General features: G+C 29.7%; 1 protein-coding gene and 1 long non-coding RNA gene across 6 annotated transcripts in view; one reads left to right on the top strand and one right to left on the bottom strand.

Moving 5' to 3' along the window:
* LOC126744646 (uncharacterized) overlaps positions 1-25,286 on the bottom strand; it is a 228,790-nt gene that overhangs the window by 95,476 nt on the left and 108,028 nt on the right. For 4 of the 5 annotated variants that reach the window (XM_050452149.1, XM_050452145.1, XM_050452146.1 and 1 more), the window contains exon 2: positions 2,886-3,059. The exons of the other annotated variant lie outside the window; for it this stretch is intronic. In XM_050452149.1, the coding sequence (XP_050308106.1) occupies positions 2,886-2,985 (100 nt within the window). In that variant the 5' untranslated portion in view covers positions 2,986-3,059. The remainder of the gene's footprint in view (positions 1-2,885; positions 3,060-25,286) is intronic. 5 annotated transcript variants of the gene reach the window in all.
* Positions 1-25,286, top strand: part of LOC126744664 (uncharacterized) — a 91,706-nt gene that overhangs the window by 5,012 nt on the left and 61,408 nt on the right. Inside the window, exons 2-3 of the long non-coding RNA XR_007663276.1 lie at positions 19,126-19,248; positions 22,773-22,942. This is a non-coding gene — a long non-coding RNA (uncharacterized LOC126744664). The remainder of the gene's footprint in view (positions 1-19,125; positions 19,249-22,772; positions 22,943-25,286) is intronic.

Below are 25,286 nucleotides of genomic sequence, written 5' to 3'. Positions count from 1 at the left end.
AATATTTAGGTAGTTAACCACAGCTATAATGGTAAAAGCCAAGCAAAAATATTGTTTTTCCTATCTGCATAACACAACTGCATATCACATAGCAAAGTAATATCTTCCATATGCAGAATTTGCCGGGTAACTTTCACTAATTAGTTTTTATCAATGATTAAAAATCGTTAGGTGATTATTAGCTTTATTAATAAGGTTATAATTTAAATTGGATTAGAATATTAAATTAAAATTTTAATACTAAGAACTAAAAAAGAGCAAAAAAATAATGTAATAATTTTTGGGTTACCTAATATGTATTTTTTTTTTAATCCTGCGTCTTTTCTTATAGCGTATTTTTTAATACGCAGAATGTCAGAACTATTTTCAAAATAAGCCCTGTTCAAATCCTATTTCTGTGTACCGTAACATTATGCAACAGTATTTTACGTGACCTAAGGTTTTAGTCATATTTATCTGACTGTCATCTGTGAGCCATTCGATTTTATCTATAAAATTTTAAGATCTTTTTGCTTATGTTTTAAATAATTTTTTGTCAAAATTTAAAAATCGGCTGCTGTATATTATTGAAAAAGTTGTTCTTTTTCAAAAAACTTTTAACCACTTTTAAAATATTTTTATATCTCGGACTTCAGGGTTATAACAGTCTTTATCTTGAAAGAGCATGATGGAAAGATATTCAGGGTGGCCCAAATTGGGTATACATATGTGGGTGTCTTGGAAACTATAAGAGATACAAAAAGTTTGTTAAATAAGTAGGATTGTAATGAATTCAATTGCCAATCCAGTGCCGTTTTGAGAATGATTTTATATTTTTTTCGTTTGTAGAATATTTTGAAAAAACCGAAAAGTTGCATTATCGAAAAAGTGCTGTACTTTTTTTAATTTCAAAACATTTTTAAAATCTATCTATAATTACTTTTTATTTTTGAGATTTCGCTTGTGAGATACCATCCACTTTTGATAGCGGTTATTTTGTTTTTTTGCTTAAATAAAAAAAAATTTCTTAAATAAGATTTTTTTTCTTTAAAATTATATTTGACACTTCATAAGTTTAGCGCTTGCCTACGGACCCGATGATCGCTGGTTCAATTCTCGACCAAGTTATATTTCACTTTTTATTTTATTTTTTGCTTTATTTTCGTTCTCCCGTTCAACTTAACCTCATTCTACTTGTTTTGTTTAGTTTTATTTTATTTAGTATTAAAACCGAATTTAATGTGAACTTCAGCATTATTTTTTATTTATTTATTTTTTGTTTTAACTAAAATGTTTGTGGTGTTAAACGAATAGCTTTACCGGTATTTATGTCTATGCATTGTTGTTTCGAGAGCATAATTTGAGGTCATTGACTTTGTGTCCCTCCAATCTCTGAATTTTTCTTCATAAGAGTATTTTATTTTTATGTCAAAAAATAAAAAAGTTCATTTTTCATTCAATTGGCCATGACTATGGAGGCCAATTGCCTAACGATGTAACGTCATTTTTCTGATAGTTCTGGAAACTATTGGTATAAACATTTGATTCTACTTTTTATTTTATTAATATTTAGTAGTTTTTATTAACTTTTGATTTCCAACAATTTGACATATTAGAATGTTATTGAAATACAAGTCTTGTCACCTAACATATTTGGAGCTATGCCTTGAGACAAAATACCCAAGTGTAAGATTATTCGCTAGGCTTGTCATGAATCTTAAAAGTCATGAAAGTTTAAAAAAATTAACGCCAAATAGTTATCAGAGGGACAATTAATTAAACTAATATAGAACATTAATGCAAACTTGAGATCGGAAAACTGATATACTGGTATATGTATACCAAGAACTACTGTTCAGAGGTCCTCAAAAAAATAAATATCTTTCATATAAGCCTACTATTGTTAAACATTTAAGAGAAAGAGTCTACCCAAGGTAATTAGAATTTTCAAACTGGTTGTTGGCAATTCCAAGAAATTCCCAATTTCAGCAGAAAAATTATTTGGACCGGCGCGACGTAACGTTTTACAGTAACTGCGATGTATTTAACAGACATAAATGTTATAATCGTCAGTATCTCTCGATTTGTATCTTTGGGGATTTGTTAAAAATAAAGTATATAAGTTTGAATCTCCTGCAACTCTAGACCATAGAATACATATATGTTAATAAATAGAAACACCCTTTGCAAGCTGTTTTAAAAAAAATGTAAAACAGGCATTATTCAAAATGGGCGTCATTTTGAATAGTTTAGTTGAATATTATAGTTACAAGTAGTTTGTTATGTTATTTAGAAATAAGTAGTAAGTATTAGTAAAGAAAAGTTAGTAATTATGTAAACATCGATAGACCAATAGTTAGGAAGTTAATAGTAAAAACTTAGCGAAAAATTAATTTTGTCATGTTTGTTTTTAAAGAGAAAAAAAGGTTCTTTTTATTTAAGCAAAACGACAAAATAAAAAAAAAGTTGATGATGGTATTTCAAAACCGAAACGTTAAAAATAAAAAATTAAATGCAGCAATGCTTTGCTGTAAAGAAGTTGTTCTGATAATGTTTTTAAAGATATTTTTAGAAATATATAATTTTAAGAATATTTTGAAATAAAGCACTTTTTTGAAAATGCAATTTTTTTTATTTTTTTTAAATATTTCAAGAATGAAGAAATATAAAATTATTCCCAAAGCGGCAGTAGATTGGCAATTAAATACTCTACAACTTTCCCCATTTAAACAATTTTATATCTCCAGGATGCCGATACATGTGTACCCAATGCGGGCCATACTGTATAGTTAAAGGTTTGTTTTCATTTCAGAAAATCTTGTTATTCCTAAATTAAAAAGCTATTTGTTAATTTTTTATTGTTAGCAAATTTATTATTAAAACTCTTTAGTAAAAAATACTCGTACCAATTCTCTTGATGTGTACATCTCTATTAAACGATACTCTTGGTTTTAGTGACGTATCTGACCGATTCGAATCGGACCGTGTTACTTCTGCGCTCGGCATTTTCGGCCACTTATTCAGACAAATTCTTCATTTTTTTGCCTCTATTACGGTCCTGTCACTGCTTATAGGTGGGCCTGAAATTGTAACTGTATGGTTATACAAGACGTAAAACAATCAACTAGCGTAACTGAAGTTTAAGTTCCCGCAACAGGTGAAATTGATATTTAAATGCCTGTTTACATGTGTTTTAGCTCTGAAATGTATCTTCTGTAGTGTTAAAGATTTAAATATAAAATGGGTGATACACGCAAAACGGAATCTGAGTCTTAAACTTCAGTTAGATGTGAGACCTGATGGCTATGAGTCATGAGATTATTATTGTGTAGAGGAACATGGCAACAATGTTACTTTACTATTTAATGTAGAAACATTTAAAGTACTAAAATTACTTTTTTTGAGGCTAACAATATTATTAACAACAAACTTGTACCTATTAGGTTTTGTTTTTATTGTTCAGAAAAATGGAGGTTTTAGTTTAATTTTAAAATATTCCCCACGTAAGAAAACCTAAATAAAAACCGAAGGATCTATATTTAAAATATTAGTACAATATATTTTTTCTTATATTTTTTTATATAAGCAAATTTTAACCCCTTTTTTGTAGTTTCTACATACAAATAAGCATATGCATATTATACCGGGTGACACAGGAAAAAGGCAACACTTAATAACTTTTTTATTTTTCAACATATAAACAAATGAAATTTGGTATATCGATAGAATAGTTATAAGAGCATCTTTTGACATTTTCTTTTGTTTTTCATGACTTCCGGTTTAACAAGAGACACTTTCTTATTTTTAATGGGACACTTAAACTGTCCAAACCATTAATTTTGGCATTTACTTTATTGTTTTTAATAGCCCATTATTAAGAACAACCACTTTTAAAATGCGGTTTGTTTTTCCTAATAATTTGATATGATTATCTTTTAAAGCCGTTGATAAATAAGTCCATAAGGAGAAAAAAAAAACTAAGCCACATAAATAAACGCATTTAATTAATAAAAATAGCATAGAAGGCATTGATTTCTTGAATGGCCTACCTTTGTGACGCGTTTTTCAATTATTTTTCAATTGACATAATACATGACATTTGCTAATATTTAAAATGTTTACCAATGAAGAAAAAGTAAGATATACCGTACGTATATTCCCGCGCATACGTACTTTCATTTGACAAGAAAATGGTCGTTTCGAACAAGACATGTAAACAGTTTTGTATTAAAATAATTTATAAACCTCATATTTCTGTTTATTTTACTGTTTGTGTGTACCTATATTATGTTAGATAAATGTTAAATAAAATATGTAGTATTAAGATATTGAAAAAAACTAAATATATTCTTAATATATAAATAATATATAATAAAATATTCTTTTATTCTCAAATAGTAATATGACGTTTGGCAAAATATGATGTGTTATGTCACTTGAAAAAAATAGGCAGGCGTGTCATTATAATGAATCCTGTTTGTTCATTATTATGAGTTAGGTTTTTTCTTCTTATGGGCTTATTTATCAACCGATTTAAAAAATAATCATATCAAATTATTGGGACAAAGAAACCGCATTTCAAAAGTGGTTGTTTCCAATAATGTGCTATTTAGGAAAATAAAGTAAACGCCAAAATTAATGATTTAGAAATTTTAAATAGGCGCGTAAAAGATTTAAGTCATAGAATGCCATGAAAACTATTTTTCCGTGATAACTTGGTTAAAAATTAAAACTTTCAACGCATTTATGGCAACCTATTTTAAAATTTTAAAAAGTGTCCCATTTAAAATAAGAAAGTTAGTGTCATTTCTTGTTAAATCGGAAGTAACGAAAAAAAATAGAATATGTGAAAAAATGCTCTTATAACTATTCTATCGATATACCAAATTTCATTTGTTTATCTTGAAAAGTAAACAAGTTATTAAGTGTTCCCTCTTTTCTGTGTCACACGGTATAAGCATGATTAAAACATATTTTTTCATTACCTCCATATTCAATTATAAACGTTGTTATTCTATTTATTACCAATGTTAAATTATTATATTTATATTTTGATAAAGTATGTTTAGAAAAATTTTGATTTCGGCTCATTAATGTACTTGACATTTGGAAATTAATAAAATATATTTTTCACGAGGAAAAATGAAAATAATAAAAATATGTACACCAAATGAAAGGCACGTCGATCATTTGTATTTTCTCTATACACCTTTTAATATATTGTTTAAGCAAGCATTAACTAAAGAATGTATTATACTATTTTGGTTTTTGATCGGGTGGGGGTTAAAGCGGCGAACGGATATACTTGTAGCGGAGTGTGGAGGGATTTGTTTAATTGGTGAAATTATGCCCAAAGACCACTATCATTTGCAGATGTTGGATAACGAAGATTCTCTGGAGAATGCTCTCCAGTTCTTAGAAAACGTATCGAGTTTTCACATCTCATTGCACTCACAGAGACATAGCTTCAACATAATGAAACTAGATACTTTTATTAGCCGGATACTTGAATAAATTTACTAGATAATATTACTAAGATAGAGAAGGGAGCGGTGAAAGGGTTGGGCTTTTCATAAAATTTCATAAAATTTTATTAATTAACCTTGTGGCTTAATACTTTTGCAGTATTAGGAATAACTTTTATAATTTAAAAAGATTGTTTATACTGATCAATGTACACCACCCACCTTCCGGAAGTATGGCAACATTTCTGGATATAGTTTTGAAGATCTTCTTAGGTCAACTATATAATTGTATAATTAAAACAGGTGAGCTTCATATCGACTATTAAAACAAAATATTAACTTAGAAAGACTAAAACTTATTTTAAATGATTTTAGTCTTTCCCAACGAATAACTAAAGCTACAAGAATTTCACAAAAAATTAATACATTCAAAGATTATAATACTATTATGAAAATGTAATTACGTAAATTATTCTCCTAGTTTTTGTACGATTTTATTCGTATCTATTACGTTTAGCCTAATATCTGCATTATAGTGTCCAGTTTTACGTAATTCAGCTTGGTTGAGGGCTCCATTTTGGCCCCAAAGTTATTTATATTATATTATTGCAAATCCTTGTATTTTATATTTTCTAGAATTTGTTGCTTGATTTGATTGTCAGTATTCTCTTAAAATTGTTGGTCTCTTCAAACATTTCTAAATTGGTCCAGGGGTCTTTAAAAGGGTTTAATTGTTTAGTCAGTTTTTACCTTAGGAAGAATTAAACGATAGTCAATGTTGGTTAGTGTACAGTTTTGACGTTACCAACAAAGGTGTTTTGCTGAATTTCATTACAATACAATAAACATGTTATAAATGCTGGTTTACTTATTTCTTGAAAACGCATCTACCAAATGAAAGACTTGATGATAAAGTGCAATTTTTTTAAAGAGAATATATTAAAGTAAAGTGAATGTAATTTAATCAAATTAGTTTCTTTAATAAAATCTAATGCGGTAGGATTATATTCAATTAGAGATAATAAACTGTGTTCACCTTTTTGCCTAAATCCTTTGATTCACATTATTAATGAATCTTCCAACTAAAATATCTAAATATATAGCAATTCTAAAACTTTAGTAACTTTGGTATTTATTGAGTTAAACAATATAATACTTGATTGTCAGTCGGGGTTCAGGCAAAATTGCATCACGTCAACAAGCTAGTTTCAATTTTGAATATTAGAATGAACGAGGAACAAAATCAAGTAGATTGCGATAGCGTAATTTTTTAAAAGACCATTTCTTAATAGACCATTAGGTGTTATCGCCTTTCAACAAACCCAACAGGGGAGTACCTCAAGAGTCTATACTGTCACCCTTACCTTTTTTAACTTATAAAAGATATGTATAAAACTCAACTTTAAAACAATAGGCTGATGATTCACAAGTCTATATTCCTATTCATGTTAACTAAATTAACACATTACACCAAAAATGTCACTATGATTTAATAAACAAATCAGTACGTAGAAGACCATAACCTTAAATTAAATTCTGAAAAGTCTAATATTTTTACTATGTGTTCCAATGTAAATTTAAAAAATCCATATTTTGTAATTTTATATTATAATTGTGACAAATAAAACAATTTTGAATTTGGATTTGAAGTATCTAAACTAAATTACTTCCTTTCTAACCAGATAATCTTGCAAATCTATATTACATCAACTTGTGGAAAGTATTTAAACACCTAATGGCGAAATGGAAATTGTGCTGTGTGCTAGCTAAGTTTTTAGACTTAAAATAAATTCATAACTAAAAACACCTTTAAATCTATAAACATGGCCTTCTTAAAGGACAATTTTATGAGCACCACTCACAAGTTAACTATTCCTAGCGCAGTATTTTATTTAAGCAGCTGCAGTTTAAACACCTCAGTTTTAACTTTAGATAAGCTATAATAGCCTTTTTACTGAATATTTTTTTAAATCTCAATCATCTTATCTTAACTAACCTTAGAATGAGATCACTAATTAATCAATTACATTATCACAAATACTCTTGGTATCAATTTGAAAAAACAAGCTAGTAACTTTTTTCGACGAACTAAAACCTATCAGGAGTTACAGCTTAAAAAAGCAGCTAAAATGTAGTTATTTAGCAGAGGGCAGAGAGCAAGTTTCTCTTGTCTGCATATACAGATGATCCAGCCTGAAAAAGTGCAAATATGTAGAAACATAAAACCACTTTTAACCATAAATCGTAACTTATTTATTAACAGAGGAGTAATAACCTCAAAAACTAGGTGCCTAGGTTAAAAAATTACGTAATTAAAATGAGAAGATGCTTCGCTTGCTTGTCGGGAAGCCATAACTATTATTTGCGTTAATGTTCAGGTGTTCGTGAAAACGTTGTAGGCTGTTTAAAATGCAAAATGCTTTAATTAAAAAATTAATGACCTCTATTATGGTAAGCGATATCTCTGGGCAGGCACGATTCACTTTATTGTTCTGGTCAAATTAATATATTTATTATATCAGGGAATGCTTTATCTATTTAAAGATTTTTTATAGGTGTTGGGTTTTTTAAATAAAGTTGGGTTATAGTAATTACGTCTATATACTAAAATAAAAACTTAAAATGCTGGAGAGCTTGAAAAAATTAAAAAGAAATCTCGGTTGACCCAATTACCTTCCTTCTAGATTTCGATCTTAAAAGATATCGTCCTATAATTGACTAAAATCCTCTATTGAAAAAAAATATGACTTGAATATGTTGATGCCGAGATCATTTATCTTTTTAATTGACAAGCAGAATTCTTTAGGTATTTTTGAGGCTATAAATTAAAGTCAAAAAGTTTTAAGAATATCAGTTGAATAGAAACCTTGTATATTAAATTAGTTTGATTAGAAATAAAATATATTTTAAATTTTGAAATAAATAATTGAATTTGTACTTTGTTTAGAAGCTTCTCTAAGTTGGATTATATTGTATAATATAATAACACACTTATTTAAACAGTTTCTTCTTTTTAAAAGTTTAATTTTTGAGATGCCTGGTATTCAAATTAAGGAATACTAACTCCCCTACCCATAAAGTTTTGTTCTTGGATGTAGAAATAGCTTTTATTACCCTCTTTAAAACCCTCTCAGTTGCAAACGTAAATGGGGAATCGGAGAATCGGTAACATATTATCGTTTTCTTTTTATTGATTTTTTCTTGCATATTAGTATATAGGTAATTCGGCACCCAAGAAATAAATTGGCAATTTTTGCAATTTTTGCAATGGCCCTATCAAATGTGAGAACGGAATTTTATGATCAGATTAGGTATTGTGATCTGTAGCAGAATAATATATTTGGACGTTTGAAAAGTAAAGTTAATTTAACAACTTATTTAATGAAATGCTTTTTAAATTACTTGAATAAATAGTATTTATTTTAATATATTTTTAACAATTTTTATTTTTTTTACAGTTCCAGTTTTTATTAAAAAAATCAACTTAGAAAATTCAAGAGAGCATTCAAGTCGGATTAATTGCAAAAGTATTATCTATAGCTCATTGCACAATTTTAAATTGTACAAAAGGATTGTAGATAATAGTAGATACAAAAGATTGTAAACGAAGTTAGGATTTGTCTATTAGGAAATTGAAAATAGAATTTCATAGGCGCCCCTTAGTTTCACTAAAACTAATAAAACTTCTAACCTAACTATATTGATTCTGTAAAGATAATTAGGACTATGCCACAGTTCCCAATAACAGCCCATGTTATTTACATAAACCTTTTTTATACCTTTTTTTTATACAGTTTAAAAACTAAATCTCTACTCTATAGAGACAAAATCCGCAAAATTTAATCAATGATTACAGTTTATAAAATAGAAATATGAAATACAATTTACACCCTTTAAAATAATTTATAACTTATCTATATTAAATGTATTATTTCAATTATATATTTGAATAAAAGTATCAAAATATATACCACCGCAAAAGTTCATGAACCAAGCTTGTTTGGTGAGTGTATATATAGTATTAAAAATTATTACTAATAATCAGAAATTTAAATTATTCGCAAACGGTTTTACCGAGCATCTTAATCAATTGTATGAAAAAACATATTTGATATTACTGTTGAGCGAGGTCAGGAAGACAAGAAGAATACATAACTCATGGGTTTCGGCTATGTGTTCATATTCTACCAATTACCCTTAATCAACAATGACAACAAACGTCACTAATACTTATCAATGACGTAAAAATAAAAAAAACTTTTTGATTAATGATAAAGTAAATATAAAAGAGCTGGCCTGAATTTTTCTAGTCTTTATTCGGCGATAAGCGGAACCTCATCCAGACAAGCTGAACGATGTGTCAAAGCTGTGTCCATTATAAAGTAATGTTCATAACAGCTGATATTGGGATTAGGTTCCTCTGGGCGATTGGACTTGGAAAACCAGACTATTCTGGTGTCACACGTGATACATCACCGAACTCATTCATTACACAAACATTACACAAATTATTACACCCTCAAGGCTGTGGTAAGGCCAAGAAGCACTATTAGAAGAAATGAGAAATAGAAAACCCTAAAACCATTTTTCAGTGATAATAACAAAAGTCGCACTAAACAAATAGTATTTTATTCCTACTCCTAAGTTCCGACGAACTCTGCCATTTTGCAAAGAAGTTAATTTAAGGAGACGAAACTTACAATGATAATAACAATGTTACCCTACTGGTACAAGTAAAGAAATTGCCCATCACTCACTGAATTTCCGATAAATCTAAGGAAATCTGCCCCGAAATTACCAAATCATGCCTGGATAAGTTAAAAGAATCATTCACTATTATTCATCATTTATTGTCTTATTTCTCTTGGTGGGCCATACAATTTAACGTGTGCTTCTACCAACATACGGAGACCAAGTTAGCGGTAAGGTCGAAAATGAAAGTCGATACCGATCTTAAAAAGTCAAAGTTTTCCCTTTCACACGCAAAGCAGCCCAACGTGAATTAAGCGACGCATGAAAAATAAATAACCATGGAGAGCAGACTTCAATAAATCAAAAACAAAGCCAGAAATTTGCGAGGTAACGATACTTGCTTCGCCAGTACACAAAACACTTGTTTCAATTATACATTTTAAATGAGCAATAAAAACGTATTTTAGCTATATTATTCAATAAAAAGAGTTGCTTTATTTACTTGGTAATTGAAAATAATCTATATTAACAGTTATCTGAGAAATTAATAGAGCAATTGTCCTATTTTATAATGAAATTGCTAAAATAAAATAATACAAGTTAGGGGACAGTAGAAATAAACAAATAACAACCAAGCTTCATAGTCTGCTGCAGAAGTCGCATATAAATAGCGAAACCAAAAAAAAAGCCTAAACGGATTTAGGCAAATATAACAATTTTCATAAGGTAGTTTTACAACGATGTTTCAAGCAGAAGTTAAGAAAGTAAGAAGTAACAAAGTTAAAAGTCATTTAATTAAATAAAGCTTAGTACGTAAAATAGAAATGAAGGATTTTTTAGAAAATCCTTTAAAGAAAATTAAAAAGAAAGCAGCCTATAAATAAAATTAATGCATATTAAAAGTGCGCTGCTTATTGCAGACGTACCTACTGACTTAAAACGAGACAAAAAAGCTATCAGTGTTATGAGAAAACTTTAATGTATTTAGATCTCTTTATTAATTTCTTTCTCATAAATGACTGTATAAATAAAATATCAGATATTGCCTACGTTTAGTGTGATTAAAAATCTCACGCAGCGAAAATTCTTAAGAAAAGCCATTCTCTTTCTTGGCATTATGTGCTTTATATAACTATACAACTTTGTTTTAGCTGACACGTTACTATTATTTTAATTGGAGCCCAGGTTTTATAAATATTTTTATTAGTTTATTTCATATTAAGTACCACTCATTAGCGTAGAAAATATAGCCGTATGTTCTTGAGGTTTATAAATAAGACATACCTACATTCGAGATTAACTCGTCGGTACTAAGGGAAGAATGTGTCAGTCATCACTAGCCTATTTCATTTTAACAAGGTTCCCGGCAAAACCGCCATCATGAGAAAATAATATATTATTATTAATATTATACGTTGGCAAATATTTTAACAAAACTGTCTTGGATGTTGTCTGCCACCTGCTTTTCTTATTAAGAGCTTTATTAAAATGAATTGCTTAGATAAGTTGCATTGCATATAAATGGAAAAAAGTAGTAATTACATGACATACATGACATCAATAATGGTTTTTTTCACAGCCTTAGCAATAAATCATAATTTGTACTTATTTTTATTCTTTTTTTATTTATACAATTCTCGCCAATCGCTTATCAAAGTAGTCCATTCATTTATTGTACCAGATGTATTTTGCAAGCATAAAAGTTGTTTTTTTTTTATTATCTTCTGAATGCTGCTCGTTTTATTATCTAAGATTATCGTCAACTTTCATATACTCACTATGGGTTCTTGAACAACATTCTCTAAAATCGTCAGCTCATAGCTCACTTTAATCCCTTTTTTTAGCTATTGACCCCGTTGCTCAATTCTTTGAACCAACTCAAAAATATACTTATGATGGACTTACCGGTTTGATATTAATTATTAATTTAACAGTTGAGCAGCTGTATTAACACATTTACTGTTAGCGAAAGAAAGTTAATAATTTATATCGTAACAACTGAGTCAATAATTGTCACTGTTATGCCACTTTTATGCCTATTCTACATTAATTACAAAAATTAAGAAAATCTTACTATTTTATCCCGACCAAAGAATGTATTTTAATACAATAATTGAAGGCCATATAATCATATTGTAGAGCTACATTTTTGAGAAATTATGACCATGAAGCCAAGACTACTTTTCCAGAGTAGTTTGCCTCGTTCAAGTATGGCTGTTTTTAGGTGTATTTTTTTCTTAATCCAATAGATGCTGGAAACAGAAACCACCTACTGAAGATCAATGCACAATATATATCCCACCTTTATTTCAAGTTGACAACGCACTTCTTGAATAAAAAACGAGAAATAAGAAACTCAATATTCCAAAAGGAACCAACCCAATCAGTACCTAATCAAAAACTAAACATCTTTTAAGAAATCGCAATATTGATAAAAAGGAGACATAAATTCAACAAACTTACAGGTTGGAGACAATAGTTACAAAAAGCAAACGCGTATAATCAAAAAAAAAAACTCCAACCATATACCAACAATTCTCATAAATAAAAAAACAGATTTTACACAGGTGTAACATAGGACCATTCTTTCCTATGCAATTGCACATGTCTCAAATATGGTTCTTTTGAAAACATATTATTACAACATTATAAAAACCACTTCCAATCCGTGAAATTTAATTGGTATCGAGTATAGAGAAAGTAAAATAAGATAAGGAGTTAATCGCATGTATGTATACCCACTGTCATCACGTTAACGACGCGACTCAGTGAACCTCCCGCAGTCATTGGAACTATTTGAGAAATAAATACCTATGAATAATCGATATTGGTAGTTACAATACCGACTGAGTCATGTCAAGAAAAACGCGGAATATTCGAATTCAGTATTAGGCGGAAGAAATTCAAGTTGTGCAGGTACTACGCATTTATGACCAATATATCTCGCAAATTATTAACGATAAGTAAAAGGTTATAATCAGAGAAAATATGTGAATATTAGAGCAAAATAAGTTTTCAAATCTTTCCCAGTACATTAAAAAGAAATACAAATTTACACATCTTAATTTATGGTACATTTTTATATATCTGACTGTTAATTATCTGACATTTCGCCTTTTCAAAATATATACATTTCTTATATTGTTGCTCATAAGCAGTAATAATAATATCTTCCAAAAAAGAAAACAAAAACTAAGATTGAGAAAAAAATCGATAAAAATTTCTGATTTATTTAAAAATATGGTTAATAAAATTAGTTCAATCAGGTTTTGTTCAAGAGGATTAAAGTATGGTTTTAAGTGTACAGTTTGGTCTAAGTTATAATCTTTTCTATATTACCTATAGTTTGCAGGATAAATACTTTAAACTAAAAATCAGAGCCAAAAAGGTAATGTCTCCATAAGAGCCTCGATTAAAATACCAAATTTTATTTATGCAATAGCATTTTTGTCTCTGGCCTCTAGGTCTACTACTGGTCAGGAAAGCGAAAACCCATGGGACGCTATATTAAACATTATTAGCAAGAGAAAAGTTCTAAGAAGAAGAAAATAATAAGACAATAAGAAATAAGAAACATCTTGGAAAAATAAAATAATATTTATTTTATATTTCCTTGGATTTGAATATGTTTAGACAAATTTATTAATATATTAACAAAAAATATTTTCTTTCAGACAATTTATATAATATATTATATAAGTTACCTGTGAGGCTGCTTAAAATGTATATAACAAATCTAAAATGTATAAATATAAAATAACATTATAGATAAAAAATATTGTAACGAACACACTTTTATTGGCAATGTCACAAACTCTAACCTAACTCTTGCGCGCTGTTTGTCGTTTAACTGTTTCTTAGGTAGACACTGACTAAACAATTAAAATTTATTAAAATATCACGAAGCGCATCCTTTTTAAAACTCCTTGGAATAATTTAAAAATATTTAAAATTTAATTTATGGTTTTTGCCAAAAGAGATCAATAATTTCAAGAGAATACTGACAGTCAAAACAAGCAAGTATACAAATTCTAGAGACAGTGATTTATAAATGAAAATAATTAACTGAAAAATTAAACTAAACGTAAGTAGAGCCCTAAATAAATCCCAGGAATCAACTTTAACTATAAAGTACATATAAAATAGTACAAGAATTAGTAAAAATAATTAACGTAATAGGGATGAAAATGTAGCAGCACATTAATAAAACAGGGGAGCTGTATGATTTTCGTCTTTTCTTCATCGACCATACCTACATTAAAAAAGAAAAGTTATATCAATTATGTGTGATTAGCAGTATTTTGGTAATGGCTTCCTCATTAACTAAAATTCTGATGAATTAATTGTGTCCCGGGTAAAAAAATAAGCTATTGGCTACTTCCATTTTTTATGAAGACCATTTAACCTAAAGACTAAAGCATGATTGCCATTGGCAACTCAGTTTTCCTAGATAAGGGTTCAATGTCAATATATCTATTAGGTTTTCATTGAATTTGTTATGTATCAGTTAATTAATAAAAAATATTTCATCAAAAATTAATGAGCAATACCTATCAATAGGTTTAATCTTCAACACTCTTATAGCCAGATTCATTGTTTAGATCAGCAACAGAACGTATACGCTAGGGAGTTTCTGACGTGTGGTTTTGTTGGCTAAAGCTAAACAAATTAATTAACTTATTACAAAATATCTGGCCTCTCATTTTCTTTTCCACAATCAAAAATTACATTAAAATATTCCTGTAAACATCCATCATGTAAGAGTATGTACATTTTAAATAGTTCTGATAAATATAGTAATAATAGGTTTAGAGCTATATAATTTGTTACTGAAACTCTCTAGCAAATTTGAATATCGCTGATATTTATAGCTTTACACTAGAATCCATATTTATTTAAACATTTGTTTTGCTATTTTTATAAATGAATCATTTAGCGAATTTATTTGCAAGGTTTGCACTGCCTATTTTTTAATTTTACTTCATGCTTGTATCATAAGACTTTCTATGTTCACTGAGACAAGATGGAGGCAAGGAGACTAAAAGAGCTAGGCACCCAGAATCGATCAGAATGATTTTTTTTTGTTATAAACTATCTTTTTAACAGTTTATTTTTATTTTATGTAGACATTTATCTTCCAAAAGTTTTTGGAATATTATAGTTCTAAGTTATGTTGTTAGCATTATATACAACATACATATACTATATAAGTGATATATGTTATACTATAACAAGTTATTTTAATTTTCAAAGAGTTGATTTTGTATTGCGGATAGCTATATATTGCTTTTTTAGATAATACTCGAGTCTGCTATGAAACTTTCAATTACTTTTTAAAATCTGTTTATATTTTCTTTAGGAAACAAAAACAAGTACATATTAAACAAAGATAACTCATCCTCTATTGAATCTATGTTTGTGTTTGTAAAATAGGAATATTATTAATCTAATGGTAATTAATATCTTAAGTGCAAATAGCACAAAAATGTTTACAATTTTTCTAATCTGCTTGCATTGGAGTAGTTCGATACTAAAAAAATTATTTTAAACATTTTTAGAATAATTCTAATTTATAATCTGTTATAATAAATTATTAGTTATAATTTTACGTAATAATATTTTGTAAACAAGTTACAAGATTTTGTTTTATCTTATAGAAATACCGGTTAGCTCAGGTAGTATTTACCAGAAAACTACTTTTGCATCGTTAAATTTAATTCCGGAATGAATAATTTACCTAAAATTCCGTTTTACCTCTTCAGCTTTACCTATAAGTTATAGGTGGCTTTTAATTATGGGCTACATGAGTAAAGCAATTTAAAGAGGTTTCTAGACCAGATAGAACCCAAGATAGGTTAGATTTCTAATAGGTTGTACTCTGTTCTCCGTAGACTGTTTGTGATCCCTGGTCTTCGTTGTTTTCAATGAGAGCTTAGAATCAACAGTTTTTCGTTACTACACTTTACGCTTTTTAGCTATTTTAATGAACATTTCTTTTATTTTGTATAAACTGTTTACATCTCCTTTTATACTAGCTCTTAAGGCTATATACCTTAGAAAGGCTTCTAAAAGAAGAGGCCATGACTTGGTGTGCAGAAGTCATGATAAATTATGGTTATTACAGGTTATACAGTTTCCCACGATTTTTCCAAAGATGGTTTTCTTGCGCACGTGTAGTCAGTCAACTCTTGTCCCCCTGTTTTCACTTAAAATACCTGTTTTGAGGACTGACTTTAAGTTTTTTCACCACATATTCGTCTCGTTTTCCCGACGGAAAACTCAATCTTCTTTGAGTGTCCTCAATTGCATTTTTTTCTCCCGATTACTGGTCTCGAAGATGTTTCGTAAACGTTCGTTCGTTGCAGTAGAGTCGTATCGTACCTTTGAAGCAAAGTACACACTATTTTTTGGTGTTTCATTAGTATTTCTTGTCATTATTCTTGAAAACTTGTGAATTAGGTAAGAGCTACCTGTTGTCAGTTAGCCTGCCGTTTCCGAGCATAGCCTTTCCATTTGTCACATTAATATATTTACTGGTTGACCAAGGTGGTAGAAATAATTCAAGCAAAAAAATTACTGAATGGCTCTAATAGTTGAATATAGGTAATCCGCCTTCTTCCGTTTACTTTCCTTTTAACTTTGAATGGGTTGGAACTTTGTAACTTTGAAAGATGGCCTCTTGTTTGGGCCTATCTTTCTTTGGTTTTGTAGGGCAAGCAACAGCAGGTTACTAACTGGAACCTTAAATTCCGCTCGCCAAAAGGTTATATTTTGACCCAGAGAATTACTATGTTTATAACTTTTAAAAATTTATAACTTTTATTGTTGACTTTTATTTTCTGCTCTGTCCTCGGGCGGCGCCACTGTTGTTGATTTGTTAGATTGATTTTACTTTGCTTGTTGGTGCTGAGTCTCTCGCTGTGTTACTCTAATGTCACCCGCACCCTTAACAGCTTGTATATAAAAGACATCAACCCTTCTTTTAATCATACCGCTGTTAGTTATTTTTAACAATAAAATGCTAAAGTTTGCGATATATTTTTACTAATAAACTGCCTGTCCTAGATCATAGAAATTGCTAACTGAGGTTGCTAGATTTTAGGGAATGAGTTTCTTACATTTAAGCATAAAAACCTGTTATAGTCTTAAGTTGTCATAATATTGAATCAAATAATTGAATTGAATGAAAACATTGAATCAATAAATATTGAATCACTATCCAATTTCTCCACTGTTTAAAAGCTAGCCGACTGAGAATAGGGGACTCCTAGGAATAGGAAGTTTTACGTCGATTTTCCTTCCATGTATGTGAATATTCATACAGCAAAGATTGAGGAGTCGACAGATACCCTGGATTGTCAAAAGATTGCCATAAAGAGATTATTTGTGCTGTACGGAAATCAATTGGCGTACACGAGAAAAAACCCACTCCAATTTGTCATTAAAATTAAATAATAAATGTATTAATGAAAAACATTGCTTTAGTTTCATTTTGAAATTGGTGATGATATGAAAAATAAAGCTAACGAGTTTTTGTTTATCGTGATCAAGATCTGATGCTAAAACCTAATCAAGAAGGTCCTGTTTTCAATCAGTAACCTTTTTGATTAGGCGCTTGCTTCATATATTGTGATTATATAATAAAATTATGAGATTTCCTATTGAATGAAATTTTCCCACCTTAATTTGGCCACGCCTTTCTATCATTTTAATTGGTCATATTATGCACATCAAATTGTCAAGTTAGTAATAACAGTTTCCGTTGCCAAGTGAGAGTATGCTAGCACATTTGTCAAAAGAATTTCTCTCAGTTTGTATGCAACTATCATTTTCTATAGTTTTGTGTTTTGTGGATTATATTAATCGATTGATTAATAAAGGTTTTAAGCATGAACCCTAGAATTTCAGGAAGTTCACTGAGTACTGGTGTGGAAAGCTAAAAACTGTACGCAGCCTCGCTCACTTGCGCCGCGCATATGAAATGCTCATCATTTTGCGTGCTCACATAAAGAAACTGACAACTTCGACAAAGCAGGTGGACTTTTCGGCATAATGATAATACTGCGTCACAAGAACGGAGCGAAACAGAAAGGGAGGTGAGAAAACGTTCGTGTGTCCCGGTTTTCGCCCCGCTGTATCTACAGCTCAGCATAGGCGTTGAACGTCCTGAGATTCAAGGGTATATGGCCTTTTTTAACAAGGGATGCGGACGAATAAATAGGTCGTTTGAAACCTACATAAGCGTTCTAGATTTCGTTGTTCGCACCTATATATGCAGTGTTATCGATTGATGCTGGCAACCAAATAGATGCTAGCTTCACACACATTATTAAAAAAAGGATCTCGACTTCTAATAATTTACTATGTATATAATGATTACAAATCACAATACGATTTATAGTTTAAGGTTTGACAAATTTTATCTATACTTAACTATATCAACCAGCGGCAATATGACAACCCTGCTCATACTAGAAAATACATAATGTATTTTTTGTGATAAATCACATGAAGTAGCCAATTGTTTAAAGCCCACGAATTATCGCTTGCTGAAAGAAAATTTGTTTTAAGTAATAAAAAGCTTATTTTTGCTGCTTAAAAGTCGGTCATCGGGCGCGTACATGAAGGTTGTGTTTAAAGTGTATTGTTTGTTATAAGGTCCATGTGCCCCTGATGTACCCGAATTTACTTGTAAGTACCAAGGAGAACAGTCCAGAAGCACCAAAGAGTGTTAATAATGCGGCTCGTAATTCGGTGTCATCTAATAAGTTAGTTATTGTTTTTATGCAGATAGTGAGAATAATATTAGAATGCAATAATGGTAGTTTTATCATAAGACATACTTATCAGCTGACATTAGCTAACAAAAATCTTATATTTTCAATCGAAAATAGTACTATCTGGTCTTTTGGAGGTTCTTTATCCAAACAATATCATTAGTGTTTTGATAGCAAATTAAGAAGCTGTAATTTTATTTTGTCCTTTAAAGTTTTAGGTCAGTCTGTCATTTGTTCGAAGGTTCTAGCCGTGTTTTATTGGGATTGGTTTAAAGAACTCACTTCGTTTGGTATTGAACTATCAGATCAATCAGGGAGTCAATCATCATCAAAGGGTAAGTAGGTATCATAAGGATAATAACATACTCATTTATTTTCTTATAGGTTCTGATGTAACGGGCATATTATATATAGAAAAAGAGACATGTAAATTTTAGCGGACTATAGTGGTTGTTATAGTAACTCTTGCAACATTTATGGGTTGTTTATTGATAAAAAAGATTCTGCTTTTGAAGCCTTGTAGTATAAAGCCTTGAATTTTCAGCCAGCTTTGTAAAATTGATACTTTCATTTTTTTATCCTTGACTTTTTGACTTTAAAACTTTTGACAACTATTGAATACCACCTGACAGAGTTGCTCAAAAGGCGCAGTAGTAGTGAACATGCAGTTTAAGGGGAAGCAACAGTTTTAAAACTACAAAAAAGCTTTTGTGTAAACAATTGTGTTGCTATCGGATCTAGTTTATCGGACACAGAGAAGCTCAAAGGTTTATTAGGGAGTTGACAGTTCTCATGAATAAACCAAAAGTTGAGTTTAAAGGGTGGGAGTTTACCAGTCCTACTAATGATAAAAAAGAGATATATTTAATGCTCCAACAAGCACTCTTGTTCTGGGAATAATATGGAATAAACGACAGTTTAAGGCTTGTCTTAAGGTATTATTTTAATTTATGCTATTGTTTTAATCATTATACTACTCAATATGGCTCTTATCGCTTTCTTTAAGAGCTTTCTACTAATTTTGTTGTCGAAATGCATATATCGATTCTAAGAAAATTTTAATAAGCATTACCAAATCTAAAACAAAATACACAAACGACCTGAAGCGAGTGCAACCCAAAGCTCCAGGCGAATCACCTGAATGAATTATTATGAAATTGACTCGAGAATTCAAATTGCGGTCTCGCGAGCTTGAGCAAAAAAGGCATCCGGAATCGAATAAAAGATTTGCATGCAACCAGCCAGCGAACCGAGAGCGAATATTTCATGGTATTAACAATTAATGCGTAAATTGAAGCAAGTTTACAGACAATAATGAAAAAAAAACATTACAGCAGCGGCGACCTGAGAAAATCCTTGTGAAGGCTTTCTTAGAATTTTTAGTTTTGTTCTTTATGGGTAATTATCGAAGCTTATGCTATTTAAAAAATGAATACGTCGCGATACGTTTATCATAATTTTATTGAATTAGACATTTCACAACTGATTATACGTTACGTTATAAAACTTCTTAAAGGTATATGATGAAATACATATTTATGAAATATTTAATATTTTATATGAAACACTATATGAAAAAAAATTAATTAAAGAGATTAACCCCTCATGTCTAGAGCTTAAACATAAAACCTAAATCAATAAGGTGATCCTAAATATTATTAACATTTTCTTCACACATCTAACATTTACTAGATATTATTCGCGTAAGTTATTTGAATCAACCGAATTTTACGATATGCTCACTTATATTATTAGGAAAAATATTAACTACTTCTTAGAGTCTTAGATTTCATTAGATTAGAACCGCAATGTTACCACGGTACCACGATTTAAAGTGATTTGCTCGTAATATCTTGAATCTTTAAATTGTGTAAAAATAAATCATTTAGCAAGCAAATTAAATTAAACTTCGTCATCATCAAATGAATTAGAACATAATAGTTAGCCGAGAAATCTCTATTTCCTCCTTAATTGAGGTTTTTGGTGCCATCTATACAACTGGTATAAATTCTAAATAAATTAAAGTTTAGTTACTAATAAATTTTACGTATAATTTTATTGTATTTTATATTTTTTATGATAATTTATGCCAATATTCGAGGCATTGCTTGCCGCCGCGACCAACCGAGAGTGATTTTCAATTATAGGTGAACCAACGCATCGGCGCTACGTCTTCGGCACCACAGGAATTTACAAAGTATGCACAGGATCTTGTTACCGATGCTGCATGCTTATCTATTTCAAGGTTAAATTATATACCGAGTTATTTACTTTTATTTACACGGTGAGATTGTAGATATCGTTGTATAATTTCTTTCGAATTTTTTACCGTTGGTTGGTAGTAGAATTTGTTATTTTTAGTTGCATCATTATTTTTAATGCGACATTCATATATTCTATAATTAAAACTTGTTTATGAGGGTTTTCACAGGAAATAATTTAGTGCTTAAAAAATGTATGAAAAGGTCTAGGTTCAAGCAGCAAAGGTAATAATGTTTTTTTTCAAAAACTCTATCAATATTAAATAAATTTTAATAAACCGAAATGCATTCAGTCTTATTTAATAAAATATTTCCATAAAATATACTGCAACCTTCCTTTGAATTACAGGGAATTACGGGTATTTGATGACTCCTTCATTATTTAACTTCATATACTTTTAACTCAATAAATATATAAAATAAATTATAATATAATAAATCAATTTTATTTATATAATTATTTACCCTCACCCTGTGTTCATATTCAAAACATTCACTATCACAAAGATATAATAAAATTTTATTAATAATCATTTATTCTAAAGATGCTTTCTTCAATATGAACAATAGACAGATAAGTTTCACCACTTTAGTTACGTATAAATATGTCAAGTTAATAATCTTTAATCTCGCTAAACTAACTAATGTTTTTGGCACTAATTTTACATGGGTATGCGTACCATAAAACAGTTTTACTACTAATTAAAACTCTTTAATTATTCTAGACACGTGATTCGCTAACGATGTTTGCATCTTCAGGAGAAGATTATACAAATTGTTCAAAATGATGACTATTTGTTCACTTAATATACAATATTCAATAAATCCTGATGTCAAAATCATAAAAATGATTAGTGCGCTCTCAAAGTTCTTTTAGAGTATTTACTGCTCCAACATGATACACCTCTTTCAAAAACATTTCAAACTCTTTCAAATAGGCGGTAAATCTGGGTAGCGAGGAGGCCCAGAAATAGATTCATTGCACCCTACATATCTATTCCGGAACTCAGTATTTAGATGTTTGTAAACTTCTTGTCTAAAATTTGTTGGAACCCCATCATGAAGGAACCACATATTCTGTGTCAGATTTAGAGGAACATCTTTGAATAATTGGGTTAGACCGTGTCGAATTAAATGTAAATAAATTTCACCGGTCAGTCGAGGTGGAAAAAAGTAGGGTCCAATAGGCATGCCATTTACCACATCAGCTTAAACATTTACACCATGCGGATTTTGTACTGCCCAAGCATGATTGTTGTCTCTGTACTCCATTTCGTGTAAATTTTGTCTCGTCTCTACACAAAATAAATTTTGTAAAATCTTTATTTCTGTAGAACTGTTCTAAAAGCCATTGGCAAAATACAACTCTTCTAGGGTAATCTTGAGCTTGTAACGCTTGTACTCATTGATAATGACAAGAATAACACTATTCTTATCGTATTTTCTTCAACACTTTACTATCACACTTTACTTCCACACTTTACTTCCACACTTTACTTCCACACTTTACTATGAAAAACTTGAACTTGAGCTACTATGGCTCTAGAACTCGTTTTCGACTAATTCTAAAATGTCTTCCTCAATTTGTAATGTTTCAGGTTGAACAGTTCTTCCAGCGTGGCCTCTTCGTTGTTCTTTTAAATACCGTGTACCACGTGGCCCAATAACTAAATTTACAAACGTACATGGGGCCGGATGATTTTGTAAAGGAAGCCTTTTCGCTTACACTGTGTTTGCTGCGGCTACATTCTGTTGATACTCTCCATAAGTAAGTATTATGTCCACTAGTTTGTTGTTTTAGTAAACATAGACCAAAATAATGAAACAAATGAAATCGATCGAACCAAAGATTCTTACTGAGAAGCATACAATAACACAAATTTTGATAAACGGTTACAGCAGTAAACAAAAAAAAAGGATTCATGCAACATTCGCCAAGAATATAAAAAAATGTTTATAACACATTAACATTCTTATTTTGTCAAAATTGTATTGTTTTGCTATCTTTTTTATTATGACTTTTGTAGAGGTAAATGTTGGTATATCAACTTAAGTTTATAAATGCAGTTAAATACTAATTGTTACTTCAACATGAATTTTGTTATATAATCCTTTATTCGTAATATTTTATGAACTTTAGAAACAGAAATCATCTCGGTGGTCCGGCAATAAGTCGTCGCATTTGAAGCAATGAGCTTGCAAAACCGGTCTACACTGTAACGCAACAGAAGAATAATTAAAAGCATTAGTTTGATTAAAAGCATTCTTTCTAGAACCGAAGATCATAAACAAAAACGGGTAGTTGCAAATAACTCAGGAAGAATGTAAGACCTACTTATCTAAAATTGTCTTCTTCGTTCGGATGAACCTTGCGCCGCATACCGCCGCATACAGTGGTGGAAAATAAATAATATTGCCTGTTCCTAATTCATATAGAGAATTATAATTTTGTAATTTTATGGACTTGTTTTAAAATAAGTTTAACTATTCATTGATTTAATATGAATTAATTTAATAAACCAAACAATAAATTACCTATTTTATTGGATATTAGATGACTATTTCTCAGAGGTTGATAGATAAAATTTTAGCTCCTGCGTATAAAAAAAAGATTATACCGCAACTCAATTATTGTATTTAAGAATTAATTAACTTTTTCATATTTTCGAATTCAATTTGGTTCTAAAATATGTAAATAACTCTATTTTCTCCATTACCCAATAAAATAGGGTATAATATAAGTAAACTTATTACGAGTTTGTCAAAACAACATAGATTTTACTTCAACAAAATGATGTTTTCCATCGCATTATATATAAGGTGTCCCAAAAAGATAAATAAACAAACTTTAAGGGAGTAATAGTACTCTATTACCTTGTCTAATTAATTAAATTACTGTTTACTTGTTTATAATTTTTCTTTGACATATGAATTTTTAAAAAGATTTAGAAAATATTTTCCGTCCCTCGATTTTGTTGGTTAAAATAAATTGCCTCAATAGCTATAGCAGAACGTGACAATTCATGCTGCGCTGGTATATATCGAAGATGTACCAATTCTTCAATAGTTGAAAATTGTTTAATTCTACAATAACAGCTAGACCTTGAGCTACTATTTTTATCATCTACGTATTTGCCTTTTAAGTTTTCTATTCTATCTATATAAGCATACTATTTCTTTTGATAATTACTCCTTATTGTAGGTAGAAGATATATTCCACAGTTTTATCTGTCTTAGTAAAATAAACTATTTTGACGTGGGCTTTTCCACGACCAAGTTTCTGGATTATCTTGCTCTCCTCAATAAAACACTGGTTTTTAAATGTAGTTATTTTAATGAAAGATAATGATGATAAAACTGATGATAAAACTGACACACACAACTGCCGCGTCTTTATTTCCTAAAGATTGTAAAGTCCCCTAACGCAAGCTTCTGCTGTAAGTGAAACGTTTGAACTGCGCTTATGATGTTTATAAGATTATAATTATAAAATTTTTGGTGTTTCAATGAAATTTTCGAGAAAATGTGAAAAATCTATTTTTGTCAAATGGAATCCCCTGTATATTTTTACATAACTCAAAAAATATTAATTTTCATAAAAAAGTTTATTAGGACTAATAACCTTAACCTAAAAATCTGTTTGGTATTTTTTCTACACAATTGATTTTTTATGTAACCCAAAACATAAAAGTCGCTAGGAGTTGGGTCTGTTGACCTAGATGGCCAACGATTCGGGCTATGTGTCGCAATCCATTTATCGTTAAACAGTCTCTATTCTTACATAATTTAGTTGATGGGAAGGTGCATCCTTTTGAAAAATATTTTTCTTGGGCCTAATAGTGTACATTTTTACGGTTAAACGCATTACATATTTACAATGTTTGTACAGGTCGATACTTATATTGCACAAATGTGTGTTTCTTTAATTGAGTTTCCCATCTGAGCTTCAAAATATGCCAAGATAGAAATTTGAAAAGAAAAATAGAAAAATTGAAAACATCTTCGCTCACTATAAATTGGTTCTTTTTTTTAGTTCTTTTAAACACGTTTTCGTTACTTCTATTTTTTTTGTAGAGGATCAAAAAGTATCCTAGGTTTGGCAGTACTCTTCT

The sequence above is a fragment of the Anthonomus grandis genome, chromosome 14, assembly GCF_022605725.1.
Source record: "Anthonomus grandis grandis chromosome 14, icAntGran1.3, whole genome shotgun sequence".
In the NCBI taxonomy this organism is placed as follows: domain Eukaryota; kingdom Metazoa; phylum Arthropoda; class Insecta; order Coleoptera; family Curculionidae; genus Anthonomus; species Anthonomus grandis.
This window is presented reverse-complemented; position numbering and strand designations above follow the sequence as displayed.